This window comes from Scyliorhinus canicula, chromosome 8 (genome assembly GCF_902713615.1).
Source record: "Scyliorhinus canicula chromosome 8, sScyCan1.1, whole genome shotgun sequence".
In the NCBI taxonomy this organism is placed as follows: Eukaryota; Metazoa; Chordata; class Chondrichthyes; order Carcharhiniformes; family Scyliorhinidae; genus Scyliorhinus; species Scyliorhinus canicula.
In genome coordinates this window covers 132,851,343-132,866,849 of record NC_052153.1, presented here as the reverse complement: position 1 = coordinate 132,866,849, position 15,507 = coordinate 132,851,343, and the positions used below count along the sequence as shown (strand labels likewise).

The following is a 15,507-nucleotide window of genomic DNA, read 5'->3' as shown; positions in this document are numbered from 1 at the left end:
CAGGTTAAATTAGTCGAAGTTTAGCTGCTGGAACCTAACAAAATAAAATAACGTTTTAAACGATGACTCAATGAAGTATTTCTGTTTCATTTATTTATCTCTGCGAGGCAAAGGGTGATCTCAGTAAAGCCAGGCCAATGTTCACTTGGGTAACTTTATATGTTCAGAGCACCGATAAAATGCTGCAGTGAACTCGGAGGAAAGTGACTGCGTTGCCTTTGTGTTCAGTTCATATTTTCTTTTGGCTCTGCATTTGGGTTGCCTTTAGATTTCGTGCGCAAGTTAAAGACCAGACGCACGATCCTTAGCTTTCAAAAGGATCCACGGCACATGTTTGAATTTGAGTCGGGAAACTGCAAGAAAATGCCTCGTGTAAAAAAAAAAGTTTTGCACCGTGGCTGACTGCATACAGCTGGAAAAGTTAAAATTCTCTCTCTCTCTCTCTCTGTCTCAGTCTCTCTCGCTTTACCCTCGGGAACTCTGCAAAAAAAAATCTTGGGTAATGGGGCAGGTCAGCGGCCCTAACAGGGGGGAGGAGATCTGACTGAAAGACCAGCCATTTTTTTCCCAAGATTTACAAAAGTCTCCAAACCAGATGCCTTAGTGGGTGGGTTGGGTGGAAAAATCGGGGGACAAAATGCATTCATCTCAGTCGAAAATCTTCACTCTGACTGTATTATAACTATTATTATCAGTATTCATGTTGGTTTCAAATTTACAAGATTGTGTTTCGAAATATCCAAAGAAGCCTGCAGCATGTTGGTATAAATTCAAGACTATTCAAGAAGCATGTGCAACCTGCTAAAGCAATGATACTTTTTCATCTAGGGAGAAAATACTTTGCAGGACAAAGCAAAGCACGCTTTTACTTAAATATCTGTGACCACAAACAATCCCAATGACATAAAACTCCAATAAGATAGCTGTTTATTCTTCAGAGTGGGAACTGATGAAGTATAGTTTGGGGGTGGGGGTGTCTACTTTGAAATTCAGCTCTTAAACTCAGAATCTAAAAAGTACAGGGATAAGAAAGTCAATCAGCTGAACTGACATAGGTACAGATGAGCAGTGTCGGTCCGGTCATTCATTCCCAAATACCTCGAGGATGGGAGGGACCGACTGCACGTCATTTTGCCAGCGGTTCTCCCTACCTCAGGCCTGGCCTGAAACGATCCGACCTCCCGCTGGAGACAATTTCCCCCTTTCTCTGCGTCTCTGAACCACACATACTGAATCCCGCATTCCTCTTACGCTGACATGACAAAATTGCTGTTTTCTTCGAACTATTTTTGCAGTACCCTCTGTCAGAACACTGGCGTTTTATTGAAATGGAGAAAGAAACACTATAAGACCAGGGAGACAGAGAGAGGGAGAGAGGGCTGAGTGAGTGAGGGCTCGGCCAGGTGGCAGAGCAGTGTATTGTGTGTCTGTATTCCGGGGCCAGTCGATCATTTGGCTGTTTCTTTATCTGTTGACACTATCACTTAGCCAAACATTGGCCAATCGATCTTTTCATTAGGTGATCAAACAACAAATAGAGCAGGTGAGAAGCTTACTTTCTTGAAGCTTACATGTTGGGCATACCTTGGATTCACGCCGCTCTTGTTTTTTTTTAAAGAGCATATCAATTGAAACATGGGAGTGGTGGGGAAGATTCTTGCCCCTTGTGCGTTATACTACATGTGCCTCATGTCTTTAATCTAATTACTTTAAGATTAGCGACAATAGTAATCACACGATAAGCACACACATTAATAAATCCACCGTTACTCTTTGCTTTGTACATAAGCACCAGAATAGCTCTGGAACAACATTGCTGCGACCGTAGGGAAAATATTCGGTGGCGAACAGCCTTATCTTTGCAACACGTATTGTGCAATGTACAATCAGAATTATTTCCTTTGCAGTAGAAGACACAGCAATAAACAGTCTTTGGAGGCACAGAATGTCAGTCCCGTGTTTAAAGAGTTGAGTGTTTCAGAGAGCCGCGGACTATTCTGGGCGGCTTTTGTTTTTAAATGGAAGCGGGATACAGAGAATGAAAGTAAAGTTGTTACTTGCCTGCTGGTGTGCATTGACCATTCTCGCTGCCGCCGGTTACAGGTGCCTGCTTTCAGCTCTTCACACTTTCAGCAAGTTTCCAGGAGGGATGCAGCAGCCTGCCTCCCAATGTCCACTCTGCCCCATTCTAAGGAGGAAAAGCCCTGATGACACACTTACAGAATGTTCTCTTTGTTCCCCTTAATCTTATTCGTTTCACCTTTTCACTGATCATAAGACATGGCCGAGACTTTATTTAAGAAGCGAGAGAGAGAGAGAGGGGGTGGAGGGGGGTGGAGGGGGGGGGGGGGGGGGGGGGGAGAGGCGAGATCCACTGTTGCATAATAACGGCGCTTCATCAATGCATATACAATAGGTGCGGTTGAGGATGGCATCCGATTGTAAACTGCTCAGCCAAGGCAACATGCAAGAATCGAATTCACTCATTTAAAATTAAAGTAGTTGATCAGATTTGTGAGCGCGTGTGGTGCGTTGACTGATGCAAAAAGGCGGCTGGCCTTTCTTCATTTAAGTTACCTAAGCAATTATGAAGATTGACCACGCTGAGTTTACGCTTTACTTTTGAACAAACTAAATATTAAAAGGAATGGATGCAATGCATTTGTTAATCATACCGAGAGCACACTGTCTTACTTAGGGCTGTTTGTCACTGAGAATGTATTTGCTTTTATTAGAGTTAAGCTTTTTGTCATGGCTGATTTGTACAAAATAGGTGATAACATTACATCTTCGAGTTACCAACATTGCTCCAATATGTGTGAAGCAGGGACCTTGGATTTAGTGAAACGAATAATGATCTGGGCCGATTGAATCGCGGTTTTCATTTGTTCCAGTAATATAATGATTAATGCTGAAATTTTAGGGTTAATAACATTTGGATTAATAGTTTAAAATACTTACTTTAAAATTCAATAAATTATTCGCATTAAACAAATCCCTCAATAAAAGCCCATCTGGTGGGTTATCCAGCTGGGTGTGTGTATTATATTTGATAATTGTCTACTGTACGCTAGATGGCAGCCGGATACAGCTGTTCTGAGATTTAATTTACGTCAAATACAAGGCACGTTAACAGCCTCCGCACTTTCTGCTGGACTTATCCCTACAGTTACAAGCACAGCTCCCCAGTCTCCAACACAATGGCAACTTTCCGTCCTCTGCAAATCACAATTGAAATCTCACCGGCATTGTAGCGAGGCATCAAAGGATAATTCAAAACAGAATAAAAATGAAATATAAAAAAAGCAGTCGCTCACCGAATTAATATTGCAACAGCAAAAACAATGCTTTTTTTCTCTCTCGTTCTGACACAAAAGGGATGAGGTGCCCGCTTTATTTATTTATTTTTAAACAATGGTCCCTCAAAATGCGAAAAGAAAGTTTGATTGTCAACTAACTTTTTTTTCATAATGTGAAATTTCGAGACTGCTCGCCGCATTGTTTTATTACAAGCACAGGGTCCTCGTGTTGCTTTTTTGTGGTGACCACAGGCGACCCATACTAATAAGGTCTCAAAGTAAATACCAGCGCAGGAGATCTAATGTAAATTTTGCTTGTCAGAGCGTCGTAGGTAATAAATAAGACGGCTAACCAATAGTGTGCAGGAGGCTGGCTAACCTTAGCCTCCCCAGCCCCAATTCAGGGCTATGACCAGTCGCCTTTGATTATCAGTTGCCAACAGCCCCTCTCTTGGCTCCTTGACATGAGCTCCATATAAGGCAGCGATCTCCATAGAAACGTGTCAGTTTCAATAGTAGTGTCAAAGTTCACTATATACAGGCATTCGCGCAGATCCCCCTTTCGGAAAAATTGCTCCGCTAGTCTTCCCGTTTAAACGCATTCATTTTGTCTCCCCCTTGCATATTCTATTAGTTGTTTTTTCTTTCCTCTCTTTCTCTCCCCACTCTGCATGAGAGGTTGGAAATAGGGCGCTTTAACGTCGACCGTCCTTTTTTTTGTCCTGGTGAGTTTTTTTTCTCTCTCTCTGACAATTCAGCTCTTCTATTTTCTGTTCCTCTCCGGAGAAGAAGGGATTTAGCATACTTTACTTCGGATCGCGTGGTTATTTTTCTGTGCGTGTGTTCCTTCGAATTGAGGGCGTCTCTTTTTTCCCCCCAACTCCTATAATCTTTAACCCCTCGTTCCCTCCTAGATTGCTTTCCTGAATGGCTGACTGCGTGTTGCCCTGGATCTGGCCTCCCGACACTTGCGTACCCTGATCGGGTTCTTCTTTTTTATTCTATTCTTTTTTTGGGGGGGGAGGGGGGTCCTCATTTGTTTCGGTTACTGTTGATCAACACTCACTCATTCATTCACTGCTCCTTATGTGTGTGTGTCTGTGTGCGTTGCTTTGATCGCAGTTTTATTCCTCTTTTCTCTCTCTCTCTCTTTCCCTTTTTTTTCCATTTTCTGTTACCACCATCCAAGTCTGCTCCCTGCCCAACAGGACACACACACACAAAAATCCCCCGTGCGATCAACTTGTTTTCCCGCACTTTTTGGGCCCGAGATTATGGCAATGGTAGTTAGCACTTGGCGAGATCCTCAGGAGGACGTGGCCGGAGCCCAGGGCGGCCAGTCTGCACAAACGCAGCCGGGCCAGCAGCAGCAGGCGGCATCGGGTGCTCCCCACACCCCGCAGACCCCGGGCCAGCCCGGGCCGCCCTCCACTCCGCTCGGAGGCAGCAGTCAGAGCGTCCAGCCTGTGGGCGAGAAGCAACAGCCCTGTCAGCAGCAGCAGCAGCATATCGAGTGTGTGGTGTGTGGGGATAAATCCAGCGGCAAGCACTACGGCCAGTTCACATGCGAGGGCTGCAAAAGTTTCTTCAAGAGAAGTGTTCGGAGAAACTTAACGTACACATGTCGTGCCAACCGGAATTGTCCTATAGACCAGCACCACCGCAACCAGTGCCAGTACTGCCGCCTGAAGAAATGCCTCAAAGTTGGGATGAGGCGGGAAGGTGAATATTTTATTAATTATCGCTGTAAATGTTAGAAGATGAGAGCCTCAAATCTTTCATTGCGCGATTTTGCTTCAATCTGCACAAGCGCTTCGGTAGTGAAAGTCATTGTAACCGGTTAACCTGTTAAAAATCAGAGATGCGTTAGCTGTCAATTCATAACCTTAAATACAAATTTTTGCAAAAAAAAAGACGTTGCTTCACCTAAAATAAAATCGAACTCCGCAGCTTCAAAGTTGAGAGAGTTTAACAATTTCAAGCATGGTTGCATATTTTTTTGTGGATTCAAATGGTTAATACATCGGTCTTTTCCCCCCCTGTAATTGTAAGTTAATCGTTTGCATTCATGCATTAGATGTTTGGAGAATTTTCCAATTGTAACCGTGGGTGGGTGTTGCAGTTTGGGGGAGGTTTTTCTTTTGCAATCCAGCCATTCTTTCCACAACATTGTGTTGTGGATTTTTTTTTTAAAAAACAGACACAATGTGGAGTGCTCTGACGGGTAAAACTCGGTTTCCTATTTCCTTTGCTATATGCCGAATTTTTTTTAAAAGGTCGCATAGTGTAATTTTACATGGAAAATGGAGCTGATTGTGAACTTTAAAAATAATCTCAAATAGTGGGTTTTAAAAAAATGGTGTTTCTGAAGCTCCGGGTGGGTTGATTGCGCTTTGTGGATGTACATTTCCTCTCCTTTTTTCTCTTTCTGTCAGCGGTTCAGCGAGGAAGAATGCCGCCGACACAGCCAAACCCAGGCCAGTACGCGTTGACGAATGGGGACCCTTTGAACGGCCATTGCTATCTGTCTGGATACATCTCCTTACTACTGCGGGCCGAACCTTACCCAACCTCTCGGTATGGGAGTCAATGTATGCAACCCAACAACATCATGGGTATCGAGAACATCTGCGAACTGGCTGCGCGATTGCTTTTCAGCGCCGTGGAATGGGCCAGGAATATCCCTTTTTTCCCAGATCTGCAGATCACAGATCAGGTGGCTCTGCTCAGGCTGACTTGGAGTGAGTTGTTTGTTCTCAATGCCGCCCAGTGCTCGATGCCGCTGCATGTGGCTCCTCTGCTGGCTGCTGCGGGTCTCCATGCCTCGCCAATGTCTGCAGACAGGGTCGTTGCTTTCATGGATCACATAAGGATCTTCCAGGAGCAAGTCGAGAAGCTGAAAGCCCTTCACGTCGACTCGGCAGAATACAGCTGTCTCAAAGCTATTGTGCTATTCACATCAGGTGAGTAGTTTGGCAAGGAGGGAGGGGTGGGGGCGAACGGGACAGAAAGTTCAGCAAATTGGATCTCAATCAATAACGTTGCTCGCTGGGTGCAATAAGGGTGCAGGGTAGATCAGATATGAATGGTTTGGGGGGCTTATGCTTATTTACGTATAGGATAGTATTAGTCGAGTGCTATAACAATGATTTATTTTAACCACGAGGGTTTTATTAAATAACATAATCTGATGTAAATCAATTGGAAATTGATCAGTGAAATTACAAATTAATCGTCTTTACAACAGCCCCCAAATGTTGATAAATTATTCCTACATCGAGGGAACTATTGGTAAATAGAACAATCACAGTGAGAAATACACACAAATGTATAATGCGATTATTGCAGAAAAATTGAAATTATGTGTGGCTATTCAAAAGCTTCACATTGGCCCTGGTCCCCCCTCCCCCCTCCAGTTTTGACCAAACTTGTTTTGATTGTTAGCCAGAGGGGAATTCGTGGAAAGCCTATCTCAGAGCTGTCCAAGTTTCCCAAAGCGAGCAGCGTTTGGATGATCGAGAGGTTTATTTTTTGCCATTTTCTTTCTCGCTGGCCTGGTTGTGAGGCCGCTGGAAGTTACTGAAGCTTCCAGGAGGTTTGTTGTGGTTTTACCTTAGGTTTGCGGATAGTATTTTCAACCTCTTATTCTGGATGCTGTCCAAGTGCTGGGGGGGGTCGTGACCCAAACTTCCTATTTTACGGAATTAATTCATACGCTAAAATATGGCTTCCAAGCATATAAATTAAAGCGTTCACAAATTGCACAAGAGCCTTTCCTGAAAGAAAGCGCGATCTGGCCCTTGTCTGTTCCACAAAATGTTGCAAGCTCGGCAGTGTACAGCAAATGTGTATTCACAGATACAATTGGAATTTCCAAATTCACCAAATTCACTAAAATGAAACAAACCCCGAGCCTCCAACAACTGGGCCCATGGTGCTTCATTAGAACGCATTTTACACACATTGGAAATGTTGCCCACAATATGACCACACAGTTGTATTATCAAATCTGGCAGTACAAAGGGTTGGGGGGGGGGGGGGGGGGGGGGGATTTCAAGCATACGATGACAGCCCTGCTTTCCTGTGAATGCTGTGTGTATGGTTTGCACGTCTTCTCTTTATCACTGTTAAAATCGGTAGAAGATTACGTTGTTATATAGGGTTAAGTGGAAGACTGCTTTGCGGAGGAATGCATGAGAGGCATGTGTAACACATGCTGCAAAGGACTAGGAACAATAACACCGTACCAGTATCTATCACACAATGTTCCCAGACACTGGTGTCTCTGGCCTGGTTCTCTGCGGGAAATGGCGTACATCTGTACTTATTATTTAAGAGTTTCTTTGTTACTTATAATTTAAAGCTTACGTTGGCTATTTCTTCTGGCATCAGAGACTATAGCAGCCGTAAGATTTGCAGCAAAAAAAGCAGAAACGTTATCAGATAGCTTGTCCGCCTCCAACATGTAGGGGAGTGTGTGAGTGCGTATACGTGTGCGTGTGAGAGAGAGAGAAATAAAGAGAGTGTGTGCATTGGTATATAAAAATATATAAACGAGGATTAAAATAAAACAAAGGGTCGACTGATAGCGGCACTAATTCTGTTTTTCTCTGGCTGTCAAGACGCCTGTGGCCTGTCGGATGCTGCCCACATAGAGAGCCTGCAGGAGAAATCTCAGTGTGCACTGGAGGAGTATGTGAGGAGCCAGTACCCGAACCAGCCGAGCCGCTTTGGCAAGCTGTTACTGCGATTGCCTTCTCTTCGCACCGTCTCCTCCTCGGTCATCGAACAGCTCTTCTTCGTCCGTTTGGTAGGTAAAACCCCAATTGAAACCCTCATCAGAGACATGTTACTGTCGGGGAGCAGCTTCAACTGGCCTTATATGTCCATCCAATGATGAGAGAAGGACACCCCTCCCAAAAAACACACAAAAAAAAAACCACAAGCGTTTTAGGCGAGCCTCCCTCTCCATTCAAGAACTTGACATTTCCTTTAGGATGATATCTGAAAATAAAAGGACCTTTCAAGAGGCCAAACTGTTGACTGTGGGATCTATTCTGTGAAAAGGAACTGAACTGCACCATATCTAGAACCACACTTACCACAAGCATCGCTTATCATTTTGTAAAATATTAGTCTTTATTTTCCTTTTTTTGTAAAATTAAAAAAAACATCGTATGCGCATTTTAAAAAAAACAGAATCAGAAATTAGGGGGAAAATAACATTTTCCAAATAATTATAAAATTGTCCTGTGTCTATGTATCTATATCTGTTTTGTATTTTTTTTCTGGTTCCAAACCAGGTTTCCTGTGATTCTATACTAATAATTTTTTGATATAACCTTTTGCTTCTTATAACGAGTGCGATTTATGTCGTCAAAGCTATGTTCTCCAAGAATTAAAATTGAAATCAGAATTAAAAAGCAAATTTAAAAAAAGGATTTAGCACAAAATTTAAGAGAAGAAACTTTTTGTCGCTTTAAGCGTATCCAACAAGCCTGCAGTATTGGCAAAACTGGCGTTTTAAAAAGTGAGCAGATTGTAAGAGAACACTGCTGAAGGATGATAGAGAAAACGTGTTTTTAAAACTATCACACAGTGGACCGTCTAAAGAACACTTGTATTCTGTGTCAGTTCCCATTGCCTTGGTAGAAATAAAAGTTTTTGTCTGAGTGTTCAGGACACTTTTTTCTTTTGATTTAAAAAAAAAGTCTCCATGAACTCTGGAATTAGGTTGATTGAAGTTATTGATTTGCATTCAGGACTGACCTTAGTTAAAGTTTTGTTTTGTTACGATAACGATTGCCCTCCCACCCCCAACCATCCCAAATTTCCCCACCCCCTTCACCCCAACCCAATTGTCTCTGCTTTTCCACGTGGAAACAAAATTGTTTTATTTTGTGTTTGTTCCCCTCTCCCCCTCCCCCACCTTCCAAACTCACCTCATCGCCCCAGTTTTTAATCGTGCAACTAAACTTTGCTATCAGTACTGCCGAGCCTGTTTACCTGTAGACTTAAAAAGAAACACACACACACACAACGTCCAGAAAAAGAGTACACGCGTTGTACCCTTGCAGACGCGTGGTACGGTGGTGTTGTTCTGTGGGTATGATGGAATATTCTTGTAAAAAACATTGTTACGCTGGAAACAATTTTAAAAGTGATATAAAAGAGATCTATCGCTGCCGTGTTTGTGTTATCTGTTCACTGATGGTGTCGTTCTCTGCTTCCTGATCGACCAATGTAGATATTAAGGGAATTTCCATTCCACTGATATTTGGACATTAATTGCCGGGGCCTTATTAATCATATATGTGTGCACATTCCTCATCGTCTTTCAAATGCTACCATGAAAGTTATAGTTATATGCTGGATTAAATATTCAGAAGATTTCAAAGAGCTAACCGCATCCAGACAGTGGAGATGTAAACACTGCTGTGCCTTGCCTAGAAAAGGTTGTTGTAGATTTCAGTGGCAGTTTGCATTAGTATTTTATAATCCGGATCAAAGCTCTAGCACACACTGTCATAGGAAAGCTTTAACAACTGGGCATCGAAATTAGATGTAATGGTTTGTCCAGAATAAAGAGAGAGTGGCTGCAAAAATATGTGCTGTGCTGGTGGAACCTAATGTACCTAATGTGTGTGAGAAATAGAGATGTGCCTCATATATAAGAGAAAGTGTATGTGCATGTGAGAGTGCCTGTTTGCCAGTGTGAGAAAGTGTTTGCGTGTGTGTGCTTGTGTGTGTGTGAATGTGTGTGCTTGTCTGATTGTCTGTGTGTGTCTGTGGGTGTCTATGAGTGTGTATGCGTGAGAGTGTGTTTCTGTGTCTGGATGTGTGCGAGTGTCTGTGTGTGTGTGCGAGTGTTTGTGTGAGTGTTTGTGTATGTCTGTGTGTGTGCGCTGGTGTCTGTGTGTGTGCGCGAGTGTTTGTGTGAGTGTTTGTGTATGTCTGTGTGTGTGTCTATGTGTGTGTGTGTGTGTTTGTGTTTTGATTTTCCTGTCTATGCTCTCAAGCTTTCTCTTTGCATTTAATGTGATCCTGCTATCTGGCCGCTTGGGGTTTTTAACATTCTAGTCGCAAAGCTGCAGGATACACAAGGCAATGGCTATAGACACTTTTAGATGGAATAATTAACGTGTAAATAGATGTCTATGTATGTTCGAATACACATGTATATATTCACCCACAACAGCAATATGCAGTAACAATACCTATACATGCCTACATACGCAAGTAAGATGGAGAACTAATAAAGAAATAACTGAGGCATTGCTGTGCAAACGTTTGTTGCACTTAACATTATGGATATTTCAGGATTTTAAAAATTCTGTTCAGTGCTGTTTCAATGGGGTTGACTACAACTTATTGTCAGTTGTCGCTATGAGCATTGCCCCTAGGCCCCTATTTCCTTCAACCCCGACTTTTACACTACCCTTTTACGGCCGCCCATCGACATCAAAGCCCTAATAGATAATGATTTTTCATCGTTTCACCGTTAAATCCAATTAAAATACTGTTTAAACGTGTTAGTACAGAGTATGACAGGGCGTCCTGTGGTATTTCATAACATGTCAGGAACTGCGGGGGACAGTGGTTATATTCCAAAATGCCTTTTCCCCTATTTTGAAGCACTATTTCTAATTAATTGTTTGCATTCAGTTATAAAACAAATCTATTATACTCCCTGGCTGTTGGTGAAACCTCAGTCCGGATTTCAGCATGATATGTGGCGACCCAATATTTTTAATACCGCACGATGCCATTCTAGGGGTGATGTTGATTGCCTTGATGTGGTCTGTGATAGTAAACGCGCAGCTCTGACACTATGTAAATACTGCATTCCACTTTCTCTTTGGTAAACACATGTTTGTACACTGAGTACAGGTTGTTTAATAACCAATGGATTTTTATTTACTGCCACCTGCTTTTAACCTGCGCACTCATTTCGTGAGGCTGGTGTTATCTGAACCCTCCGCGTTCTGGGCTCCTTCATTGTGGTTATCTCTGTTATTATTTTTTATTTTAATTTCCCTTTTACTAAGTACAACTGAGAAGCTATCTCGGAACTCCCCCCCCCCCCCCCCCCCCCACCACCACCCCAAGGGATCAATTTAATTAGAATCTTCAAATATTAGTAATCCTCCCAGAAAATGAAGGGGCGAATACTGTTGCAAAATACCAATGTTTAACCTGAAACTAAATGCTGATTTCAACTTTCCATGCCTGAAATTGGCACTTTTGTGAGGCACTTGGCTTTGGGTAATGTTCATCAGCCGAAATAAAACACGTATTCGCTTGGAGGTGACCAGGAAATGTATTTCTAAAGGCAATATTTTAGCTTCTTGGAGAAATTGCAGTCCAATCCAGCACTTTAATCACATAGGCAGCCAGGCTCATTTAAGGCAGATGGTAGCAAACAAATATGGCGGCCTTTAGAGATTTTTTGGATACATTAAAAAATGTTTCCCCTGTCCAGTTTTAGTCCTTTCTTGTGAAACAAAAAGCCCAAACCTCTGGGTCCATTGCTTCATTTCTGAACCACAATTCATTAAACTAATCTGGGAAGGATGTAGTGTGTGGTCAAGTATTGATGATCCGAACAGTGCGTGGATTATACTTTCATATCCTGGAGGCTGTCCTTTAATTTTTTACATTTGTATTATTTAATTTTTATGTACCACAATGACTTTTATATAAAAAGTAATGTAATGAACTACTTTCCCACACACTGCAGTTAACACGTTTAAATGCTGCTTTGTGTTCCTCTCTATGTCAAGTGAACCCCTCTGCAAATGTATTTGTTTCTATTTTAGTTACGTTGTCTTGTTTTATTCTCCAATAAATTCTTCAGTGGTTAAGAATGGGATATTAAAATGGTTCTACTGGAAAGGATCTAATATACTGTGATGTTGTGACTTTTACCCATTGCGTTTACAGTAGGGCTAGTATGAGAGGGAGAATTGGTGTTAAACCTCAGGAGCAAACTCGGAATAAAAATAAACCCACAATTAAGAAGTTACGGTTGTTTTATATCAGCATATTTCCAGTTTTCTCAAATTAAGACGATTCAAAGGGTCCAGGATGCGCAAGTAAGAAATTTTGAAACAGTAAGGTATCCCGAGCTTCACATTTCATCGACAGCAACGCAAATGTTGACCTATTGGTGAGACTGGGCTCAGATCGTTGTCAATGCATAAATGAAGCTGAAAATTAATATGAACGTTTAAACGCAGGAAAGGTGTACGTGTTTCACTTTGATGTTAGTGTACTTTTAATAAAATATGAAAACAGATGTATATTGTTCTTGTAATAAATCATGTGCAGTTTGCAAAGAATGTTTTGTTCTTTCATGAAACGTTATACTTGCATCTTTAAAAAATTTTTTTTAACAAGGCCAGACTTTAGAGCTGTTGGTTGCAGAATGCAGCCCCCCCCCCCCCCCCCCCCCCCGCACTACATCAGTCCGGCCCTGAATTATCAGAATCACAATTCTTCAACCCTTCTATACCCGAATTGGCTTTGAAACCTGTCGGCTGCTCCTTTTCCTTTTTTCCCTGTTTGATTTTGATTTTCCTTCGAAAGCAGGTCTGGATTCTACTTTTCAATCTTTTTCTTTCTTCGTGTTTCGCTGAATTGTCATTGAACACTGACTTATCTTTGGCTCTTGTTTTGTCTGATTCCCCCTTAAGCATTGCTGGCTCGTCTCCTTCTCCATTTAGATTCAATTCCCTTATAGGTCTCCCCATCACCCCTTCACCCCCCGACCCCTCCACCCCATTCTTTCCAACCCAAATTCTCCTCAGACTGGGTTCTCTTTGTTTTTGTCCCTTAATTGCACGATTTTAATGTCTGAATTTTTACTGTTAAACGCGCTACCTGGACTGTTTTGCTCTCTCACCCTTTTTCTCTCTCGTCCTACTTCATTTTCTCAACCGGGTAATGTCCTTTTTTTAATAGGGGTGGAATTTAAACCGCTGCAACCACAAGATTTGTTTAAAATATCAAAAAAAAGGGACTCACTTACGGGAGCTAACTATGCAAAGGCGAAAGCACTGTCTGTCTGTCGGTTCAAACATTTTTTAAAAATAACTACTTATTACAGTTTCAGTTGAGTGAAATGAATTTGTTTTCATTCCATCTGTCCATCTTCACCGCTTAACTCTTTGCACTTTTTTGCACAGTTTGAGCACGCTTTAAAAATAACAAATTAAAAAGATATTTGATCGGCCTAATTTTAAGCTGCAGAGCGAATCCGTTGCTGTTATATTCAATATAGTTTGGGAGAAAGCGAGGACTTGAGATTAATCCTGAAAAGTAGTTTGTTTTAAAAACAGTCCACTTAAATTGAACCCCCGCCCTAAAGCTTTTGTCTAAAAAGGTGGTTTTATTTTACAAACAGATGTCATTTGCCAAATAGGAGAAGTATGTTTACCTTCTAATACTTTCCCATTTAACTTCTCGCATTTCCAAACCCCCAGTATTTTCACAAAACAAATCTATTAATCTCCATAAGTGCAACAAAGTTAGGGCCTGTTCAGATTTTGCACCGATGAGCTGGTGACCATTGTAATTGACTGACGTTTGAATTTAATGGTAAAAATGTGGGTGAAGGAGTGGAAACTAATAAAACTCTTTTTTTAAATAGCGATTGCTCTGGGTACATGGCGTCTCCGTGTCTTTCACTCAGAGAGCCCAAGAGTTTTATTCCTAAATGAGTTAAAGACCCATTTACTGATGTCGTGTTCTATTCATCAACCTACAAGACGAGATTCTTACATGAAACTATTTGTTTGCTTACACAACCAGCTGGGCGCAATTTCACGTCTGAGATATCCATCTGAAAGCGACTCTCATTTATTATCCCCACTTGTCAGGGAATACGTTTCAAACCCTGCACCGAAGACTCTGAGTTTCAGCATCCACCCACCTCATAAAATAAAAGCCTCTAAAAAGTTTACATCTCGCATTTCACTATCTGTCCAAGAGAGCGCACGAGTGCACAGCCCAGAGCCTTGTAATGTCACTTATTGAGGATTCCATTGCAACTCTCTCTGATATGTCCTCTGACTGAAGATACGCAGATACGCCATGTATTTAATTGTTGCACTTCGGAAAGAAGGCCACTGACTTTCAGACAGACACAAAGTTTACTTACCGCCAGTTCTCGGGCAAATATAAAACGCAGTCTATCATTTACTGGATATTTAATGAATCGAAACGTTGTGTTAGCATGGCATCTTCTCCAGTTTATCGATGTGATGAATCATTGCCCAGTCCACGATGCCTTGTATGAAATACGCAACATCACATGCATGGCACCATATGAACAGTTCGGCGGTTATTATATATATGTCTTAAGGAATATGGACCAAACCGCATTAACACCCTAGGCAGATGTGGGGGTGGGGGGCCTTGTTAAGATGCATGTGAGGTTGCAATGTCACTGTCAAACAACATGAAAGGATTTCTAAAATTCTCAGCAATGATATGTACTTTCTGATGTATTATTAATAAAATGAATTGATATAACATCGTTTGCATTGTTGACAAATGGATTTGAATAAAATGGACTGCAAAATGAAACAACAAGGCTATGTGGGTTTATTTTTCCCTGTCTCTCAGTAAGCCTGTTAACAGGCAAGATGATAGCTGTATAATTGTGTATATATCTTCTTGTCTACAGAGTCCTAGATCAAGCTGAGGCAATGGATCAAATAAAACGCTACGGGATATAAAATATACCAGTCGTGAGGGTTTATTTTTCCAAAGGGGCTGTGGGATGGCTTCTGCAAGCGAACCGTTTGTGTTGATTTAAGAAGACGTTTGCTGTGTATAACATTCAAGGCTGATAATATCATTGCTCGGCCAGATAAAGCATTGCCCAAACCATTGGGTCAGCTATCGATCCCTGTGCGCACACACACAGCTCCAGTCTTCGCTGCAAAGCCTCATTAGCATTCTCGGCCCATGGACCTGCATTGACAACTAACAGAGATATCTATGTCCTCACTATTTGTTCTCTCATTTCGTCTTCATTTTTGTTTCTGCGGGGGCTCAAATATCCACACATGTTACAAATAGTGTTTCCTCGTAGAAATAAGAATCGATGCGGTTTGGAGAATGCAACATCCTTGTGGAGCTGCACAAAATACTTGACTATGTGGCCTACATGATATTTTCCCTGCTTTTGTCGTTTGCAGCT

The 15,507-nt window shown here is 41.9% G+C and overlaps 1 protein-coding gene across 2 annotated transcripts; it reads left to right on the top strand.

The window, feature by feature from the left end:
• Positions 1–3,858: 3,858 nt before the first annotated feature.
• On the top strand, positions 3,859–9,483 carry nr2f1a (nuclear receptor subfamily 2, group F, member 1a). Of its 2 annotated transcripts, none has more exons than XM_038805272.1 (3): positions 3,859–5,021; positions 5,738–6,262; positions 7,922–9,483. In XM_038805272.1, the coding sequence occupies exons 1-3, from the start codon at positions 4,574–4,576 to the stop codon at positions 8,194–8,196; spliced, it is 1,248 nt and encodes a 415-aa protein (XP_038661200.1). In that variant the 5' UTR covers positions 3,859–4,573; the 3' UTR covers positions 8,197–9,483. The 2 variants fall into 2 exon arrangements, with proteins under 2 accessions (XP_038661200.1, XP_038661199.1); XM_038805271.1 differs by having other exon boundaries at positions 3,860–5,021; positions 5,735–6,262.
• The last annotated feature ends 6,024 nt before the right edge of the window (positions 9,484–15,507 follow it).